Here is a 21,048-nt window from a genome sequence, read left to right on the forward strand (position 1 = left end):
CCATTCAGGGCTTTAAACATCTCTATCAGATCTCCTGGAAGGTGCCTACTCAAGACGCTGCAATTTGCCAAACTAAAGCCTTTCTAGGTAAGAGCACCCTTCTGTTTCCATCACCAGTCTGGTTGCCCACTCTGCACCAGTTCCAGCAGATTTACATTCTTCCTAAAGTGAGGTCTCCACACCTGTATACAGTACCCAAGATGCAGCCTAACCATGGCCTTATACAAAGGGATAATCACTTCCTTATGCCTGCTTGCAGTGTATCTGTATATCATTGACAAAACCCCATGAGCTGTCCTGGCAGGATGTCTGCACTGCTCACAGAATTTCATATCTGAATGCACAATTACCCCCAAGTCTTTTTCATTCTCCACTATCCTGAGTGTAGTACCACGGAGTTGATAAGTTACTTTGGGTTAGTGCTACCCATGTGCAGTACCTTGCACATTTGTCAATGTTAAATTTCAACTGCTATTTCTCAACCCATCAACCAATTTTCTTAAATCTTGTTGCAGTAGCTCACCCTGATAACTTTTGTTAACCATCCTGCCAACCTTTCTATCATCTGAAAACTTAGACATTTAGCCTGATATACTTCATAAATATCATGATAAATATTGAAAACAGCAATGGGTCCAGCACTGAACCATAGGGAATCCTACTAATAACATTAGTCCAAAAAGAGCAGTGCCCACAGATAACTACACTCTGTCTCTCCCATTCAACCATCCCTTTATCCATAGCAATAACTTGCCCTTAATGCCACACTGCTCCAGCTTGTTCTGATAATATGTCTAATCCTTTAAATTTATTAAAATTACCTACTTCCACAACACCAGGTGGAAGTTTACTCTAAGAATCACTCTCAGGGGAAATTTCCACACATCCATCCTTTTCCAATTTAAATTTAAGTAACCTTGTGTATAGCATGCAGCCACATATCCAGCTATTAGCTTTCAAGAGAAATGACAGGAATGAGCTCACCAACCATGAAGTACATGAAGAAATAAATGTTAATTTTTTTTTGACATATTATTGAACAATTGTATTTTAATCAACCAATTACATCAATATTTAAAAAAAAAAAAATCATAGTAAAAACAAGAGCAGTGCCCACTGATAACCTTGTAATGGCTATACTTATATGATGCCAAATTTTGGTAACACCCTTTGGAATATGACATATTCCAAAAGTTGATATACCCACTTAGAAAAGCTCTATTTTAGCCATTACAATATTAATACTAATATTAATCTGGACCCAAATGGCAGATATACACAGTAAATGTATACCAGCAGCAGCAGATGATATACATTTCATGGTTTATTGATAACTTCAACAGTTATCAATAAACTAATGTGTGTGTGTGTGCTATAGGGGTTTAGTGGCACATAGGCTGTAGTGGCTATAATGTGCCTATTCATGAGATGCAATAAACTAGTGAGAGCACTTGCAGTGGACATATATCCACTAAAGAGTGCCCCCATGCCCTACAGTGGTTATGTAGGGCGTGGGGGCACTATTGTAAAACAGAGTTCAGCTTTCATTATTGATATTGCTAATATTTTTGTTACTCAGAAAACTTTTCAGAGGTGAATAATGCATTATAATTCTGTTCCAGTTCTGTCAGAATGCTGCATAATCTTTTGGGAAGTGTACACTTTAATACCAACAATTCTATTATCGTTATAATTCAAATTCGTCACATTCAAAAATCTGGGCAAGTCACAACACTGCTGGATCTACTAGATTCTACTAAATTTCATTCTAATTTGTTTTACTTTCAAAATATGAAGTTTGTTAAATTGAGAAAAAGTTTATAAGATCATGCTTTGATTTGTAAATTGAATTTCTGGTATCCAAAATATTTGTGTCTTAAGATTCAAAGTTCAAAATCAGACATTCAGAAATCAGATTATTGTAATTAATATTATTATTGATTTTAGGGACCTCTTTGTCAGATTCAAAAACCTTAAGAAAGAAATATTTCACGATGCTTAGGAAATGTGTTTAATGATAATTTAAATTCTTTTTTTTATATTTGTATAGAAATATTTTACCTGCATAAATAAGTTTTAAATTAAGTTCCTTTATAAGCTTCAAATCACGTTCTACTTGTTCAAGAACAGGATCAATCACTATTGCTTCCCTAGTTATGGTGTCTGCCAGAAGATATGTATATGTAAAGCTTGTACCGTCAAATAACTAAGAAATAAATAAAATAAAAATGTATATTTATGGTATAGATTACCAAAGTAAATAAGATTCACATTAACATGAAGAAATGCTTAAAAATCAACACCATTCATCCTGAAATTTTCTTCATTACAATAATTTTACTGTTGATGATAGCCAGAAACAGGATACTAGTAGAGCACTAACCACGATAGTCAAAACAAACTAAACTGAAATGAATGTAAAAAAAAATAATAATAAAATTTGGTTATTTAAATAAAGTAAATTTATCAGGAAACTATCCACTACTTCCACCATGCTCAAGTGCATCAAAAACAATCAGGGATGCCAGACTAGAATATTCTGAAATGACAACTGCACTGAAATGAGTATGTCATACAGTGTTACACTACTACAAAAACATAGCAATATTTGGGAGATCTCTTTATTCAGATGTATACAAGAGTCAATTAAAACAACTGACATAGTTTGGTAGTAAATAATTTTTTATTGACAAAACAAACAACTCACTCACATTTATATTTTACACACTTCAGAGTTTTATCTTGAAAATAATCAATAAAAAATTGTTACCCTCCCAACATTACATACCACTGAACTAGATGAGTGAAATTCCTCATAACTTTACAGAACATTTTTTTTATCCAAGAAATTTCTTCATAATCACTAATCTCAACGATGTTACTTGCAGTCTGCCAAACCCCATGTACTTTTTCTGACAGAATCTCAGTTATCAGTTGATTCAACTACTGCTCATCTCAGTTGCCCAATTTATTTGCTGTGTGATTCCTTTCGCCTCAAAGGTGATACTTGTGCATATATCCATTTCGATATTCCCTGTCGGAGACTTGGTAATTTGGAATCTCCTCTTTTCGATCTTCTCTGGCTTAAAATCTCTCTAACCTCATTGTGTCAAATTCATCTGTTGTCTCTACCGTTCTCCCAACTCCACTAATCACTTGGAGCTCTTTGACTTCCTCCTCTCTTTGCAACTTCACTTTCTCCAGTCCAACTTTCCTAACAGTGAGGTAATTTTCCTTGGTGATTTTAGTGTTCACAACTCCAGCTGGCTTCTGTTTTCTAGTCACACTGACCCAGCTGGTCGAGATGCTGAGGCTTTGCAATTACTAATGACCTTACACAGATCGTTCATTTACCTACAAGAATACCGGACAATCCTAACCATACAGCCAACACACTTGATCTTTTTCTCACAAACAACCCTTCTAAGTACACGGTTGAAGTGAATGTCCTTTAGGCACCTCAGATCACAACTTGGTGATTGTCTCTTCTCCAATGGAGCCGTTATCTCATGGATATTCCCAACCTAGTGTTGTTTGGCATTACAAGAATGCAAAATAGGATGACCTGGAGATTTCTTTTCTTCTTTAACTTGGTCGGATTACTGTTTCAAAACTTCTGATGTCAACATTTGCTCAGATTGTGTCAGTAAAATTATTCTTGTAGGAATGGAATCCTTTATACCACACTCCACTTTAAAATCTCGTCCTTTATCTAAACCTTGGTTTTCCAATAAATGTGCTAAGGCTGTTCAAGAGAAGAATGTTGCATATCATAATTGGCTTGTTTCCAATTCTTCAGTTTCATTTTCTGCCTACAGCAAAGCTCGCAACAATTGTAAAGCAGTTATTAATCAGTCCAAACTAGATTTCGAACAGACTAAGAGTAGAAAACTTGCTTCTTACCCTAATGGCGGCCGAGCATTCTGGTCTCGTGCCAAAGCCATTAGCCCCAACTTTTGTCCATCTCTGTCAAAACCAGATGGTTCCGTTGTCACTTTGGCCAAGGATAAAGCTGACCTTTATCCTTGCTACCTGCTAGCATCCCATTTTTTTCCCAGCTCATGTATTAATGATAATGGTAAAACACCTCCCACCATTCCTAGCATGCTCCAGGCCCTAATGGTATTTCTCCACTTATTCTCAAAACCTGTGCTCCTGAACTTACTCCTGTTCTTTGCTGCCTTTTTTCACTTTCTTATTCCAAAGGTGTTTTTCTTTCTGCTTGGAAACTTGCTCATATCCAGTCAGTTCCTAAAAAGGGTGACAAATCCCCCCATCCAACTATCGTCCCATTGCAATTACTTCTACTCTTTCTAAAGTAATGGAGAAATCAATTAACCGCCAACTCTTAAACTACCTAGAAACCTTTCGTCTGATCAATAATCGCCAGTATGGATTCCATCAGTGTTGATCCACTGGTGATATTCTGGCTTATGTTACCCATTTATGGACAAATTCAATGAAAAAGTTTGGTGAAACACAAGCAGTTGCTCTTGACATCTCAAAGGCTTTCGATCATGTTTGGCATAAAGGTCTTTTAAATAAGTTTCTATCTTATGGTTTGCCAACTGTTTTTTGTAATTGGTTATTCAGTTTTCTCCCTGATCGCTCACTGAGGGTGATGGTAGATGGCTCTCCTTCTAAATTCTCGACTAATGCTGGTATCCCCCAAGGTTCAGTTCTTTCTCCCACTCTTTTCCTCTTGTATATAAATGACCTTCTTCCATTGACTAGAAATCCTATCCATAGTTTTGCCGATGATAGCACATTGCAATCCACTTTCCATTTTGAGAAACCTAGTCCTGCTCAATCAGCTTCAACTTCTCGAATATCCGCTACCAATTCCTTAAATGCCGATCTCCAGGTAATTCTCCAGTGGGGCAAAGACAACTTAGTTGATTTCAATCCTTCTAAAACTCAGTAGTAGTAGTAGTAGTGGTATGTGATGCAAGAAAGCAAGTATATGAGCTTATGCAGCATCAGCCAAAAAAAAAAAAAAAAAAAAAATCACACCATTCCCTCCAAATGCCTGTCCAGTTCATCCTTAAATTTATTTAACCTATCAACTTCCACAACGACAAATGGAAGTTTGTTCCAGCAATTAACCACTCGCTGGCTAAAGGCAAATTTCCACACATCTATTCTACATCTGTCTGTTCTTAATTTGAATTTATATCTTGTCTTATATCTCGCAAAAAGGATTCTTCTGCTCCTATGCTTATCTTTGGTGATTACTCTGACTTCTAATCTCTCTTGGCACAAGCACATTACAAATATTGCTTCCTCTGCATCTAAAAAACTTGGTTTTTTCTTTCGCTCTTTTTTTCACTCTGTACAAATCGCATATCCGCCCTACCATGGAATATTGTTCTCACAACTGGGGCAGTGCCCCCAAAACCTCTCTCAGGTTTCTAGATTCCATTCAGCAGAGGGCAGTTAGGTTAATTAATGACTCCTCTCTAACAGAGTCTCTCCACTTGCTGTCTCATAGACTTACTGTTTCTGCTGCACGCCTTTTCTAGATACTTCCATGGGGACTGTTCTTCTGAATTGGCTTCTATTATTCCAGCTCTGTCTCTTCCAAAACAGTCCAAACACGTGCCGCCATCGGACAAAATTCATTTACTGCCCAACTTCAAACTTGCAGACCCAACTTTTCATCTTCCTCGTTTATTCATTCAACTGCTGTTTTCTGGAACAACCTTCCTTCATGCGTATTTCCTGAAAATTACAGTCTACAGAAGTTCAAGTCAACAAATATCTTCTTTCGTCTTCTCAACCTCCAACCCAAGCATTTTTCTTCCAATTCATTAGAACCTATAGTACTTGGTATTATAGGTTCTAATACCTCTCGTGTTTGAGGTTTTCATAAAAAAAAAAAGTACACTTATATAAGTTTGTTTGTTTGTTTGGATTTTTTGGCACATTAGCAACTAAGGATACAATGCGCCAAGGCCAGGTAATATCTAAAAATTTAAGCTCTCGGTGACCAAATTAATTAGGCCACCATGTCCAGATATATAATAACAAATATCTAAAAAATAAATCAAAGAGATAACAATAATATAAATTTTAAATACAATTAAAAACCTCTATTGATTTAAAATAGCTAAAAACAGCAGACACGTTGTCATTGTCGAATAAAATCTGACTGAGTGTATAAGGCTCAGTCAGATGATTAAAAGCGGTAAAACGGGTGCTGCTAAAATCTGGACAGTCAATTAAAAGGTGTCTGATCGTTAAAATTGTGCCACACTTATATAAGTAAAAATTCACAATTTTTGGGGAGGAAAAAAGCAGCCCGAAGCCACAACACGAAAATGTGACATGCTACAAACTTTCTACTGTTATTTTTGTTTTAAGCACATGCAATTTAGTCAAAATCAGTTGATTTTGTTCGTGTTTTGAAAAAAAAGTTTAAAATTGTTGGCTAGTGTTATCAGCAGTGATTATTCATGCATTAAGAATTTGCAGAAAATGGAACCACTAAGAGGCAGTGATCACAGTGTACTGATGTGGGATTTGCTCAAAGAAGTAATTACCATCAGGGATAAAGGCAAGGGTTTTTGCTTTCATAAAGATGACTACAGTGGTCTCAGACAGTTTTTAAATCTATACAACTAGTTGTACCCAAAGTAACATATGCCATCAGCATCATATCCTAAAGGTTATTAATTAAATATCAACACATTTAATTTATTTATTCATAAATTTCATTATAAATGCAATTAAAAATTTCATTCTTTTCAGATACAACACTTAATGAGTCTATTGATTTAACTCTTGAAAGACCAACATAAGTTGACTGTGATTCAATACAGGTTTCGGAAAGCATAAGCATATTCTTTCAAACGTCTGTTCCTGTGACTTATTGATGGTCATTGAAAACGCTATTCGTATAGGAAACTGTCTTCTTTTGAATTTGAAAGCATATTTGTATCAGATGGAATAAGAGGTATGCGTGGTATGAGAACAGTATCTAAGTTCAATCCATCTATTACACGAGCCTCTACATTGTGTTTTTGTAGATGCATAATTATCAATCTTGTTCCATTGCAGAATCCCCTTGAGGGCATAAGATTCCGTAGCAGCATGATTACACCACCTACTTTCAGTTTTAGCTTGTGAGGAGGCATTCCAGTTGGTATTAAGCTGTCGAGAAATTCTTCAGGGTATGACAGATGCTCACTTGGTTCATCACTTGCTACAGTATTCACACTTTTGTATACAGTCTCTTCTCCGGGAATACGGTCTAATACTTTGTTGTTTTGGAACATAACTCCCCCAAAAAGGAGGGTTATGTTCCAAAAGCCAACAAAAATATATCATTTTATAACTATCAGAAACTTAATTTTTATTAAAAATAATAATAACTGCACAAACATCTTACAAACTATAATACATATATGTCGGATAATGTACATTCATTTAATTTTCTGCCTCTTCACTGCTGCTAAGCACAATCAAACGAGAACATTTTCTCTGTTGCAGAATATCTTCGCCTTCTGAACTTTCTTCTGCAGCATCTAGCTTTCATGTATCTTCTGCTCTAAAATCAGTAATCTGGGTTTGTTTGCTTTTGCATGATAGATCTTTGCAAATTTCAAGGTATTGCAGCTAAGCATTTTTGAAGCTCCCTTTTGAACTTTGTGCTCCTTTCAGTTGAAAGATCTGCATGCATAAAATAGGATTATAATTGCTCGCCTAAGTTTATGTCTTCCCATATGCTTTTTAGTGTAAAATTTGGAACTTCAGAATTTTAATCTGCGCGTGATTCTAGGAATTCATTTGGTTTACCTCTGATGCCATTTCCACCAAATTTGCTTCACCAGCCTCTTTTCTACCAGTAATTCTTGAATTTCTTCAGTAGTCATATCATCAAACCTTCCCCCTCCTACCAACTTGGCAATATCTACTATCGCACCAATTTCATTTTCTGCCAGTTCGACCCTATTTCCTGAATGAACTGACTCTGGCCAGACATTTTTCCAACACTGTTTTAATGTTGATGGTTTTATTTCTTTGAGCGATAAAGTTATGATTCCGATACAGTCCACGGTTGAGAAATATTTCCATGCCTCCATCACTTCAATAGATTCGAATCAGTTTTCTTCAAAATCCATTTTAAATTTTCTGATGAAATGAGTTTTAATGGGATATAATGCCTTGATCTAATGGCTGAATTAAAGAAGTTATATTTAACCTTGGGGGCTCATATATATTGAGTATGGGCTTGGCACACCCAGGGTCCTGAGCTGGATATCATCATTCTTCTCTTTCTTGGTGATTCCCTTCTACTTCTGACTCTTGTTCTCTCTCTCTCTCTCTCACGGTAATTCAGAAATTGTTTTTTTTTTTTTTGGCTGGTGCAGCATAAGCCTCTGGTTTCCTTGCACCATACGGCTAATAATAATAATATTAGGTGGTAGGAACAGTACTTCAACATTTTCAGTGACTTAAATATTTTGGATGGCTCGGAGCGTTATACAATAGTAATTAAACTTTTACTAGATTTTTCCTCTTTAAACAGCTTTCCACAGCTGGCACAAAACAATTTAGAAAACATTCTTTAATAAATTGGCAGTTACCCAAATTATGGGCGCCTCCGTAGCCAGGTGGGAAGGAGCAGCAGTGCATAGCACACGCTTCTTGATTAGACCGGGGTTCGAGCCCATCACCACCAAATACGGAGCATGCGGAAAGGTCAGGGAATGACCACCGCATATCCCGGAGCAATATGGCCTTAGTTGCTAATGCTCCTAAAAAAAAACCAAATAACAAAATAACAATAACCCAAATTATGACTAAGTTCCTTAGGAAAAATTAAGGGCTGGAATTTAATTTGCAACAAAGAAATTATTCCAATATGATTCTGAAGAACAAAGTATAGTAATGCTTATAAGTAACAATTTTTTTTTTTTTTTTTTTTTTTGTAGTCTCAAACAAGAAAAAGTTCAATAGCACAGAACTTAACATGAGGATTTCCAAAAAAAGTAAAATACAGGGATTTCCCAAAGAATTTTTTTTGGGGGAAAAAAAACTGCAGGATTCACAAAAAAAGAAGGGAAATGTTGAAAAATTGCATCAAACATAATAATAGTAAAGTTTTTTCTACACAACTGCTCAAAAATACTGTGTTATGCAAGGTTTTCTGAAATTCTCTAAACTGTGTTAGAGTGAAACCTTGTTTTATAAGTACCGTGTTCTGCGAGGATTACTGCAATTTATCAAGCGAGTTAGAGTGAAACCGTGTTGTAGAAGTACCGTTTTTATACGGGGACTGCCTATATTGGATAAGTCATCAAATGCTGACTCCATGATAAATTTATGTTATACCTATAACAGAAACATGAAGTTATTTTATGACTTAATGGTGAGTTCACTGAAATCTAATTACTATGCTGATAGCATTAGTGTACAAGCAGGTAAATGTGTTGCTCTTTGTTTTCTTTTAGTAAATTTTACACAGCCGATAGTAGCTGCCAAGCAAACCTTATAATGCTCCACCAGCTAATTTGCATGTTGTGCAAGCTGAAAAATATCACACAAGACTGGCTAACTACAACCTTGAATAAAGATTCCTCCAATCACTGACACCATTTGATTGCAGACCTCTCCAAAATGAGTGGCAGGTGAGGGTGATGAAGCTACTAATTTATTTATTTATTCAGCAGACATTATTCATAAATTAAGAATGTGCAGATACAGGAAGCACTAGGTAGCAGTGATCACAGTGTACTGATGTGGGATTTACTCACAGATATAACTATCATTAGGGGTAAAGGGAAGGATTTCTACTTTTGTAAAGGTGACTACAGTGGTCCCAGACAGTTTTTAAATTTTATACAGTGGGACCAACTGATGATGTTACCAACAGCAAATTCTAAATGGGAAGCATTCAAGGAATTAACTTTGGAAGCTACTAGGCTTTCATACCAACTAAGAAATATTGTTCAAGGTTTAGGACTAAATGTATTTCAGATTGAACTAATGTGATTCGTAGCAGAGAAGAAAAGTGCATGGTATGCATATAAATTATCAGAAGACAGAGAAGCCTATGGTAGACATAAGCGAATCTGTAATCAAGTCATAGCAGGTCAGGCAAGCGAAGGCAGATTACGAGAAGACTGTGGCAAAGGTTGCAAAGAGGGACAGCAAAGACTTCTTTACTTATGTAAGCCCTAAAAGGAAGGGGATAAATCAGATTGGTCCACTTGATATCGATGGTTCAACTGTTGATGATTCTGCTCAGGTAACTCACAAACTGAATGAGTATTGTACATCGTGTTCATAGATGAGGAATTATTAAGGGAGGAGAATGCCAGAAATTTATCAAACTAACAGGGATCTAAAGGATTTTGTAATAACTGAGAGCAAAGTTGAGGAGAAATTGTTGAAGTTAAAGATAAGAAAGACACCTGGAGTGAATGGAATCTATCCAGTTATATTTAATGAGGCAGCAAAGGAAATAAGCAAACCCTTAGCCATGATTATGACAGCATTCTTGAACTCGGGGGAAGTACCTATGGAATGGAGATGTGCTCATTTATCCAAAATTCACAAAGGGGTGGGATCAAAGGGTGACACAAGTAATTACAGACCTGTCAGTTTAACTTCTGTCCTGGGGAAAATAATAGAGTCACTGATTAAAGAGGCACTGCCAGATCATCTAGATAAGACTGTAGTTAAAGTTCAGTCACAGCATGGATTTGTTAAGGGGTAGTCTTGTCTGACCAGTTTGATTGGATACTATGATGTGATCACAAGGAAACCAGATGCAAAAAATTATTTTTAAATCATGTACTGGGATTTTAGGAAAACTTTTGATAATGTTGCACATGGATGACTACTGTACAAATTGAAGCAGTAAGGCCTTAATGGCAAGTTGCTGCTATGGATAAAGGGATGGTTGACTTTGTGGACTAACATTATTAGTGGAGTTTCCAAGGTGTTGCACCCATTGTTGTTTTCTGTATTTATCAGTGATACTGATTATTATTATTATTAGCAATATGGTGCAAAGAAGCCTGAGGCTTCTGCTGCATGAGCCAAAAAAAATTCTGAATTACCCTGAGAGAGAGAGAGAAAAAAAACAAAGTTCAGAAGTAGAAGAGAATCACCAAGAAAGAGAAGAATGATGATATCCATCTTTGAACCCTGGGTGCACAAAGCCCATACTCACCAGATCTGAGCTCCTGGGGTGATAAAGGTATATCAGGCTTAATGTCCAAGTTTGCGGATAATACGAAGGTTGACAGGGTTGTTAATGACAGTAATGAGAGAACACTACAGCAGTAGACTCTAGAAAAGTTGAACAGATGGGCTGAGAGGTGGCAACTAAAGTTTAATATTGACAAATGCAAAATACTGAACTTGTGTAGCAGTAACCCCAGAGTAACATTAGGGAAGTGGAAAACCTGTATGCTGTACTCAAGGTGTGCTTGATCATTGCCTTATACATGGGGATAATCACTTATGTATCCCCGCTTGCAAAATTCCAATATATCATTGACAAGACAACGTTGCACTCTTCCAGCCTGTCTGCACTGTCAGAAAGCTTCATATCTGACGTATAATAAAGCCACGTCTTTTTCATTCTGCACTTCACTAAGTGTAGTACTGCACAGTTCGTACATTACTCTGGGGTTACTGCTACGCATATGCAGTAATTTGCAGTTGTCAATGTTAAACTTCAGTTGTCATCTCTCAGCCCATCTGCTGAACTTGTCTAAATCCTGTTTCAGTAGCATACTGTCATTATTGGCATTGACAACCCTGCCAACTTTTGTATCAACTACAAACTTGGACATTAAGCCTGATATATATATATATATGTTACTCTTCATCAATATCATTGATAAATACAGAAAACACAATGGGTCTAATACAGAACCCTGGGGGATTTCACTGATAACATTAGTCCACTAATAGCAGTGTCCATTGATTACCACTCTGTTTTCTACCACACAACCATCCCTTTATCCATAGCAGCAACTTGTCCTTAATGCCATACTGCTCCAATTTGTACAGTAGTCTTCCACGTGCAACAGTATCAAGTTTTCCTAAATCCAAGTATATGATATCAAAATTATTTTTTGCATTGAGTTCCATTGTGACCACATCATAGTATCCAATCAAGTTGTTCAGGCAAGACTTCCCCTTAACGAACGCATGCTGTGTCTGAACTATAACTGCAGTCGTGTTTAGACGATCCTGCAGTGCTTCTTTAACCACTGACTTCTTTATTTTTCCTAGAACAGAAGTTAAACTGATAAGTCTATAATTACTCGTTTAGCCCATTGATCCCCCTTTGTGAATCGGGGACACATTTGCACATCTCCAGTAAGTGCGGACCTCCTGAGTCCAAGGAAGTTCTCATAATTATGGCTAAGGATTTGCTTACTGCCTCCTTTAATATAAGTGGACAGATCCCACCATGCCAGGTGCCATTCTTAGGTTCAACAATATTTCCTCCACTTTGCTCTCAGTTATTACAAAATTATTTAGCTTCCTGCTGGAGTCTGATAAGCTTCTTACCTCCACTTCCCTACAGAACTCCTCATCTGTGAATATAGATGCAAAATACTCATTTAGTTCGTCATCTGCCTCAACCGGATCATCAATAGTTGAACCATCAATATCAAGCGGACCAATCTCATTCATCCCCTTCCTTCTAGAGTTTACATAAATAAAGGTCTTTGTCACCTGATCTAGGAAGGGAGGAGGGGTTATGCTGTTAGTTAAGAAACACATAAAATGCAAGGAAGAGCAGCCAGTCGACAATGCTGGACAGTGCAGTGTCGAGTCGATTTGGTGTGACATAAGCATTGGGAGATCAAAATTGAGAGTAGGAATGTGTTATAGGCCTAATGACTCCGATGAGTAAAATAAAAAACTGTACAGGGAAATAGAGCGGGCCAGTAAATCAGAGAGTCCTATAATGGTGGATTTTAATTTCCCGGATATTGACTGGAATTTGTGGGTTGGTCACTCACACACTAGCAAGGCTTTTGTGGATTTATTGGATGATTGTTTTCTGCATCAGCATGTTCGGGAGGCAACTAGAGAGAGTAATACTCTTGATTTGATTATCAGTAGTGATTCTTCATGCATTAAGAATTTGCAGATAAAGGAACCACTAGGTGGCAGTGATCACAGTGTGCTCAAGTAGGATTTACTCAAAGCGGTAACTACCATCAGGGATAAAGGGAAGGGTTTTTGCTTTCGTAAAGGTACCTACGGAGGTTGAGACTATTTAAATTCTATACAGCGGGACCAACTGATGATATTATCAACAGCAAATTCAAAATGGGAAGCATTTAAAGAATTAATCTTGGAAGCTACTAGGCTTTACATACCAATTAAGAAATATTGTTCAAGGTTTAGGCCTAAATGGATGTCAGATGGAATAATGAGACACGTGGCTGAGAACAAAAATGCATGGGATACATTAATACAATAATACAAATTAATGGGTGACATGGAAGCCTATGATAGATATAAGCTGGTCTGCAACCAAGCCACAAAGGAGATTAGGCAGACAAAGCCAGATTATGAGAAATCTTTGGCAAAGAATGAAAAGAAAAACAGCAAAGAGTTCTTTACCTATGTAAACTCTAGAAGGAAAGGGATGAATCAGATTGGTCCACTGGATATTGAGGGTTCAACTGTAGATGATCCTGCTCAGGTGACCAACAAACTAAATGAGTATTTTGCATCTACATTCACAGATGAGGAGTTATTCAGGGAGGAGGAATGCCAGAGGTAAATTAAACTCTGGAAGTGAGCTAGATGATTTGTAATAACTGAGAGGAAAGTCGAGGAGAAATTTTGAAGATAACCATAAAAGACAGCCAGGGTGGATGGAATTTTTCCAGTTATATTAAAGGAGGCAGCAAAGGAAGTAAGCAAACCCTTAGCCATAATTATGAGAGCTTCTTTGGACTCAGGGGAGGTACCCATGGACTGGAGATGTGCAAATGTGAACCCGATTCACAAAGGACGATCAAAGGCTGACACAAGTAATTATAGACCTGTGAGTTTAACTACTGTTCCAGGAAAATTAATGGAGGCACTGATTAAAGAAGCACTGCAGGATCATCTAGACAAGACTTCGGTTATAGCTCGGGCACAGCATAGTTTTGTTAAGGGAAAGTCTTGCCTGACTAATTTGATTGGATACTATGATGCAGTCACAAAAGAACTGGATGCAGGGAATAACTTTGATATTATATATTTGGATGTTAGAAAGGCTTATGATACTGTTGCACATGGAAGACTGCTGCACAAATTGGAGCAGTGTGGCATTGGAAGCAAACTGCTGCTAGGGATAAAGGGATGGTTGAGGGGGAGAAGACAGAGAGTGGTAATCAATGGACACTGCTCATCGTGGACTAATGTTATTAGTGGAGTCCCTCAGGGTTCAGTGTTGGGTCCATTATTGTTTTCTGTATTTATAAATGATATTGATGATGGTATATCAAGCTTAATGTCCAAGTTTGCAGACAATACAAAGAATGGCAGGGTTGATAAGGATACTACTGATGCTATGCTGCTGCAACAGGATCTGGAAAGGGTGAGCAGATGGGCTGAGAGGTGGCAAATCAAGTTTAACATTGACAAATGTAAGGTACTACATATGGGAAACAGCAACCCCAGAGCAACGTATCAACTCTGTGGTACTACAATGACAGTGGTAAAGAATGAAAAGGACCTGGGGGTAATTGTGCAGGCAGATATGAAGTTCTCTGAGCAGTGCAGATGGGCTGCAAGAGTAGCTCATGGTGTCAATGATATACAGGAATTTTTCTAGCAGGGATAAGGAGGTGATTATTCCATTTTATAAGGCAATGGTCAAACTACACAGGTCTGGAGGCCTCATTTCAAGAAGGATGTAGAGCTGCTGAAACGAGTACAGAGAAGGGCAACAAGATTAGTGATGGAACAAAGGGTTGCTCTTATGAAGAAAGGCTTAAGTTTTGCAAATTACAGTGTCTGGAGACTAGGCACCGGCGAGGTGATCTGATAGAAGTGTATAAATGGGATTCTTCCTCTTGCTCAGAATAATCACATGAGAGGGTATAAATTCAGATTGAGGAAAGACAGATGTAGGATAGATGTGTGGAAGTTTGCCTTTGGCCAGCAGGTAACTGGTTGGTGGAACAGACTTCCATCCCTTGTTGTGAAAGTTGATAGCCTAAATAAATTTAAGGCTCAGCTGGACAGGTATTTTGAACGAACGGAGGGGTGAAATGAAAGTGTTTTTTTTTTTTTTTTTTTTTTGGCTGATGCTGCATAAGCTTGCTGTCTTGCATCATATTCCTCTACTAATGCTAATGTCTAATTAGTTTGTCTGACATGCATTTGGGCCTAAATTTTCAACAATATTTTTTACTTGGTATGAAAAGCCTAGTAGCTTCCAAGATTAATTCTTTGAATGCTTTCCATTTTGAATTTGCTATTGGTAACATCATCAGTTGGTCCCACCATATGAAATTTAAATAGTGTCTCAGACTACTGTAGTCACCTTTACGAAAGCAAAAACCCTTCACTTTATACTTGATGGTAGTTACCTCTGAGTAAATCCCATTTCAGCACACTGTGATCACTGCCACCTAGTGGTTCCTTTATCTGCAGATTCTTAATGCATGAAGAATAACTACTGATAATCAGATCAAGAGTATTACTCGATCTAGTTGCCTCCCGAACATGATGTTGTAGAAAACTATCATCCAATAAATCCACAAAAGCCTTGCTAGTGTGTGAGTGACCATCCCACAAATTCCAGTCAATCTCTGGGAAATTAAAATCCTCCATTATAAGACACTCTGATTTACTGATTTCTCTGCACAATTGCTCATTGGCTTCATTAAGCCTATAACACACATTTACTCTCATTTTTCCGTTCCCAATGCTTATGTCACACAAAACAACAATGGGCCGAGCAACGAAACCTGGGGAACTCCAGTAATAACATTTGTCCACGAAGAGCACTGCCCATTGATTACCACTCTGTTGTCTCCCACTCAACCATCCCTTTATCCATTGTAGCAACTTACGAGTAATATGCCATATCTCTCCAATTTGTACAGCAGTGTTCCATGTTCAACCGTATCAAAAGAATTCCTGAAATCCAAGTATATGATATCGAAATTTTTTTTCACATTGAGTTCCTCTGTGACTACATCATAGTATCCAATTAAATTGGTCAATCTAGACCTCCCTTTAACAAACCCCATGCTGTGTCTTAACGATTACTTCAGTCTTGTCTACATGATCCTGCAATGCTTCTTTAACCAATGACTCCATTATTTTCCCTGGAACACAAGTTAAACTAACAGGTCTATAATTACTTTTGTCACCTTTTGAAGCCCCCCTTGGGGAATTGGTGATACATTTGCACACCTCCAGTCCATGGGTACCTCCGCTGAGTCCAAGGAAGCTCTCATAATTATGGCTAAGGGTTTACTTACTTTCTTTGCTGCTTCCTTTAATATAACTGGATAGATTCCGTCCACCCCATGTGCCTTCCTTAGGTTTAACTTTAACAATTTCTCCTCCACTTTGCTCTCAGTTATTACAAAATCATTTAGCTCACTGTTAAAGTTTGATAAACTTCTAGCATTTCCCTTATTGAATAACTCCTCATGTGTGAATGTGGATGTAAAATGCTCATTCAGTTTATCAGCTACTTGAGCATGATCATAAATAGTCACCCCATCTATGTTAAGTGGTCCAATCTGATTCATTCATTTCCTTCTAGAGTTTACATAAATAATAAACTCTTCGCTGTTTTTCTTTGCATACTTTGCCAAAGATTTCTCGTAATCTGCCTTCACCTGCCTAACCTCCTTTGTGATTACAGACAAGCTTATATCTGCCATAGGTTTTTGTATGACCTGATAATTTATGCGCATCCCATACTTTTCACTTTTCTTCTCTGCAATGCACCTCATTAATTCATCTGACATTCATTTAGGCTGGAACAATATTTCTTAGGTGGAATGAAAAGCCTAGTAGCCTCCAAGATTAAGTCCGGGAAGGCTTCCCATTTAGAATTCAACGTTGATCCCACTGCACAGAATTTAAAGACTGTCTGAGACCCCTGTAGTCACCTTTTCAAAAGCAAAAGCCCTTCCCTTTAGTCTTGTTGGTAGTTACATCTTTAAGTAATTCTGATATCAGTACGTTGTGATCACTGTCACCAAGTGATTCCTTTATCTTCAAATTCTTAATGCATGAATAATCACTGCTGATAATGAGATCAAGAGTATTACTCCCTCTGGTTGCTTCTCGAACATGCTGCTAAAGAAAACAATCGTCCAATAAATCCAAAAAGTCTTGCTAGTGTGTGAGTAACCAATCCACAAGTTCCAGTCAATATCTGGAAAGATAAAATCCCCCATTATAAGACATTCTGATTTACTGGCCTACTCTATTTCTCTGCACAATTGCTCATTATACTCATCAGATTCATTAGGCCTATAACCCACACCTACTCTCATTTTTCCTTTCCAAGTGCTTACGTCACATCAAACAGACTCAACATTGCATTGTCCACCAACATCAACTGGATGTACTTCCTTAGATTTTGTGTGTTTCTTAACAGCACAACCCCTCCTCTCTTCCTGTCCTGTCTATCCTTTCTGTACACATTGTACTCCCCAAATTCCAATTCTGCACTGCTTATATCTGTGTGACACCAAGTCTCTGATATCCCCAACAATATCTGCCTTTGTTGTCTTGACTAGCAATTCAAGCTCATCAAAATTTATTGACTATACTCCTAGCATTGGTGAACATGCAAGATGCCATATATAAACCTGTTTCTACTCTTAGTTACTCTAACACGGCCCATGTATTTATTTGTTCCCCTATGACTACCAACAGTCCTGGAAACCTCCATTGCCTTGCTTTCCATGCTGCTGCTCATGCTAATAGAAGTAGTGCAAGAATCACTTTTGCCTTTGCCTGTAGCCACTGTTAACCTTTTAGTCTGTGTATCCCCCCCCCCAAGCTAGCAGTTTTTCAACCCACCTAACACTGCCTCAATAGCATTAGCATATATTCTTGCACCCTTTCTATTTAAGTGTACCCCATCCCTGTAGAAGCAGTCTCTTTTCAACAAGCACAGACAAGGCTAAAAAAAATTCTATCCCTTGGGCCTTGCACAATCTCTCCAGGGCCGAATTGATCGACAAAGCTCTCATCATATACTCCCTCCTATTGTGTCTGGGCAAAATTGCAGACACTTTCACATTCAACCCTAACTTGCGACATTTTTTCTACATTGATCTTGTTGAGTAAATCTGCAGATCTCTTACTCTTAATGTCATTAATTCCATGTACAACAATATCACCTTTTGTGCCCTTAAAAGATGATATCTGCTCTACAAGTCATCAACTTTTGTCCCTGGCAAACATGCATTTGGGTAGTAGTAAACCCAGATTAACATACCACTTCGGTGGTACCATATCTAAGGTGAAATATGAATAAAGATATATGAGTAATTACACAGTATAGCCTGAAATTCTGTGCAATACAAAGAACCTGCTAGAACAGGCCATAGGGTTCTGTCAATGATAAACAGTAACTTTGCCAGCAGGATCAAAGATGTGATGAAGCAATGTCATCATCATCATCATCAGCCATTTTCAATCCACTGCAGGATGAAGGCCTCTCCAGCAACTTTCCAGTTCCTTCTGTTTTGAGCACTGGCCACCCATTTACTACCCACAAACTCATGAATTTCATCCTTCATCTCCGCCTTTGTCTTCCAGGATTTCTTCTAGCTCCTCTTGGGTACCATTCTGTTATTTTTTTAGTCCATCTGTCACCATGTCTTCGAGCTCTGTGTCCTGCCCAAGAACATTTTAGTTCTTTAGTTTTGATAAGAATGTCTTTTACTTGAGTTTGCTGCCTAATCCATGTGTTACTCTTCTTATCTAACAGTCTGATTCCCAATATAATTCGTTCCATTCTTCGCTGTGTAGTTCTCAGCTTCTCTTCCATTCTTTTGGTGAGTGCCCAAGTTTCACTTCCATAAGTCATGGTGGGGAGTATACACTGGTTCATTATTTACATTTCAGACAAACTGGGATATTGCTCTTCAGTATGTGATTACATTTCCTGAATGCTATCCATCCAAAATTTATTCATTTAGCCATTTATCATTATTACAGCTAATAACTTGTCCCAGATAAGTATATGACTCCACCTTTTCAATTACTGCTCCTTCTGTGGCATACTTGTTCATCATTACTTTTGTTTTAGCCATATTCATCTTTAGTCCTAAATCCTTACTAACTGTGCATAACTGATTAAGATTTTCCTCTAATTCTGTGGGATCGTAGCTTATGACCACAATGTCATCTGCAAATTATAAATGGTTTAGGTACTCTCAGTTCACACTGACTCCTTTCTGCGACCAGTCTAATCTTCTGAAAGCTTCCTAAAGGGCAGCAGTAAACAGCTTCGGAGATATTGTGTCTCCTTGTCGAACTCCTTTCTCGATTTTAAATTTCCTACTGTCTTTGTCTAGTCTAATAAAGGCGGTAGCACTCTCATATATTTTCTTCAAAATCATAATATGTGGGGTATCTATGCCTTGTCTTTCTAGTGCCCGAAACATTGCCTTATGCTGTATGGAGTCAACTGCCTTTTCATAATCCACACATGCCAGGCATAATGGTGTTTTATTTTTATTTGCTTTCTCCATTAGCTGTGATATTACGTGAAGGTGATCCATAGTTGAGAATCCTGTCCTAAAGCCAGCTTGCTCTTTCGGTTGATTCTCATAAAGTAAAAAAAAAGTAAAAAGTAAAGTGCAGCCATTATCAACCCACTGCAGGGTGGAAGCCTCCTCAACAATTCATGCTGAGGGAAGTGGACCATAATCTGCCACGCTGGTCCAGTGCGGGTTGGCAGATCGACCATATTCAGCAGGCAGGGGCTTGAACCCCGGTCTACTCAAAGAGCGTGTGCTACTGCACTCCCGCTCCTGCCCACTCGGCTACGGAGGCCGTTCATAAAGTATTCTTTCTAATCTGTTAGTAATGATCGTTGTGAACAACTTGTAGATGTGGGATAACAAGCTAATTGGCCTATAATTTCCAATTTCTGATTTATCTCCTTTCTTACGCTGCAAAACTATGATTGCATTATTCCATGAAGCAATGATTAGGCCACAAATGTAATACTGCATACAAGTTCTGAAACATCACTTTAGGAAGGACAGCCATTTGTTGGAATTAGTAAAATGAAGAGCAGCATGAATATTTTGGAACACAAAAAATATATCAAGAAAAACTGTGGTTCTGTAAATTGAGTTTCTAGAAAACAGGCATCTGTGTGATCTAAATTTCGGAACTTGAGGTTGTCACAGACATTCTCTCAGATATGCCAGACAAGCTGTACTTGCTACCTAGGAGGCTAAAACACTGATGGAACTGATATTCGGGTGACACTCAAGTCAAGTGGACCCAATTTCGACGAAGTCCGGACGGTCTGTGACAGCCAAATCCTCTGCTTGCACCTTCACAATGGTGGGACTGTTAGTAATCCTGGGTAAAACCTCCATGCACAAGTACATGGAGGAAGACCACCCAGGTGTGAACCAACGTAAGCAGGGGTCGAGGTGTGGCGCCCACACCTCATGGAGGAACATCAGGCCCTCTATGTCACCAGTCAGTACTAGGTGGTAGATGACTCTCATCAACCGGTGAAATACCACCACTTTGCTTATTGGAGGCTTGAAGTGATGAAACCCATGTTTAGTCTCTAGAGCTAAGTTCCAGTCAACCCTTCCCTATCTCTTCCATCATGCAGTATGATTGATGACTTTTGAAGTTATGATGAACGTCGTGGCGAGATCCAATATTCCTTACATTTCGAGAGTACAGCTCTAAAATGGTATTCCCAGGCCAGTCACTTGTCAGTACACCAGACCGAACTCATTGGTAACTCTCTAGGAGGCTTCCGGATCAGCTAGTGTATAATCTTGCTACCTCTACTCTGCCAGATAGTGACTGGAGGGAGTCCGAGTAGTG

The 21,048-nt window shown here is 38.1% G+C and overlaps 1 protein-coding gene across 1 annotated transcript in view; it reads right to left on the reverse strand.

Annotated features, from left to right (window-relative positions):
* Nucleotides 1-21,048, reverse strand: part of LOC150089278 (uncharacterized) — a 158,507-nt gene that overhangs the window by 127,632 nt on the left and 9,827 nt on the right. The window contains exon 2 of the mRNA XM_090368463.1: nt 2,062-2,206. Coding sequence (XP_090224589.1) covers nt 2,062-2,206 — 145 coding nt within the window. The remainder of the gene's footprint in view (nt 1-2,061; nt 2,207-21,048) is intronic.

The sequence above is a fragment of the Mastigoproctus giganteus genome, chromosome 2, assembly GCF_048544385.1.
Source record: "Mastigoproctus giganteus isolate SK-2022 chromosome 2, ASM4854438v1, whole genome shotgun sequence".
NCBI lineage: Eukaryota > Metazoa > Arthropoda > Arachnida > Uropygi > Thelyphonidae > Mastigoproctus > Mastigoproctus giganteus.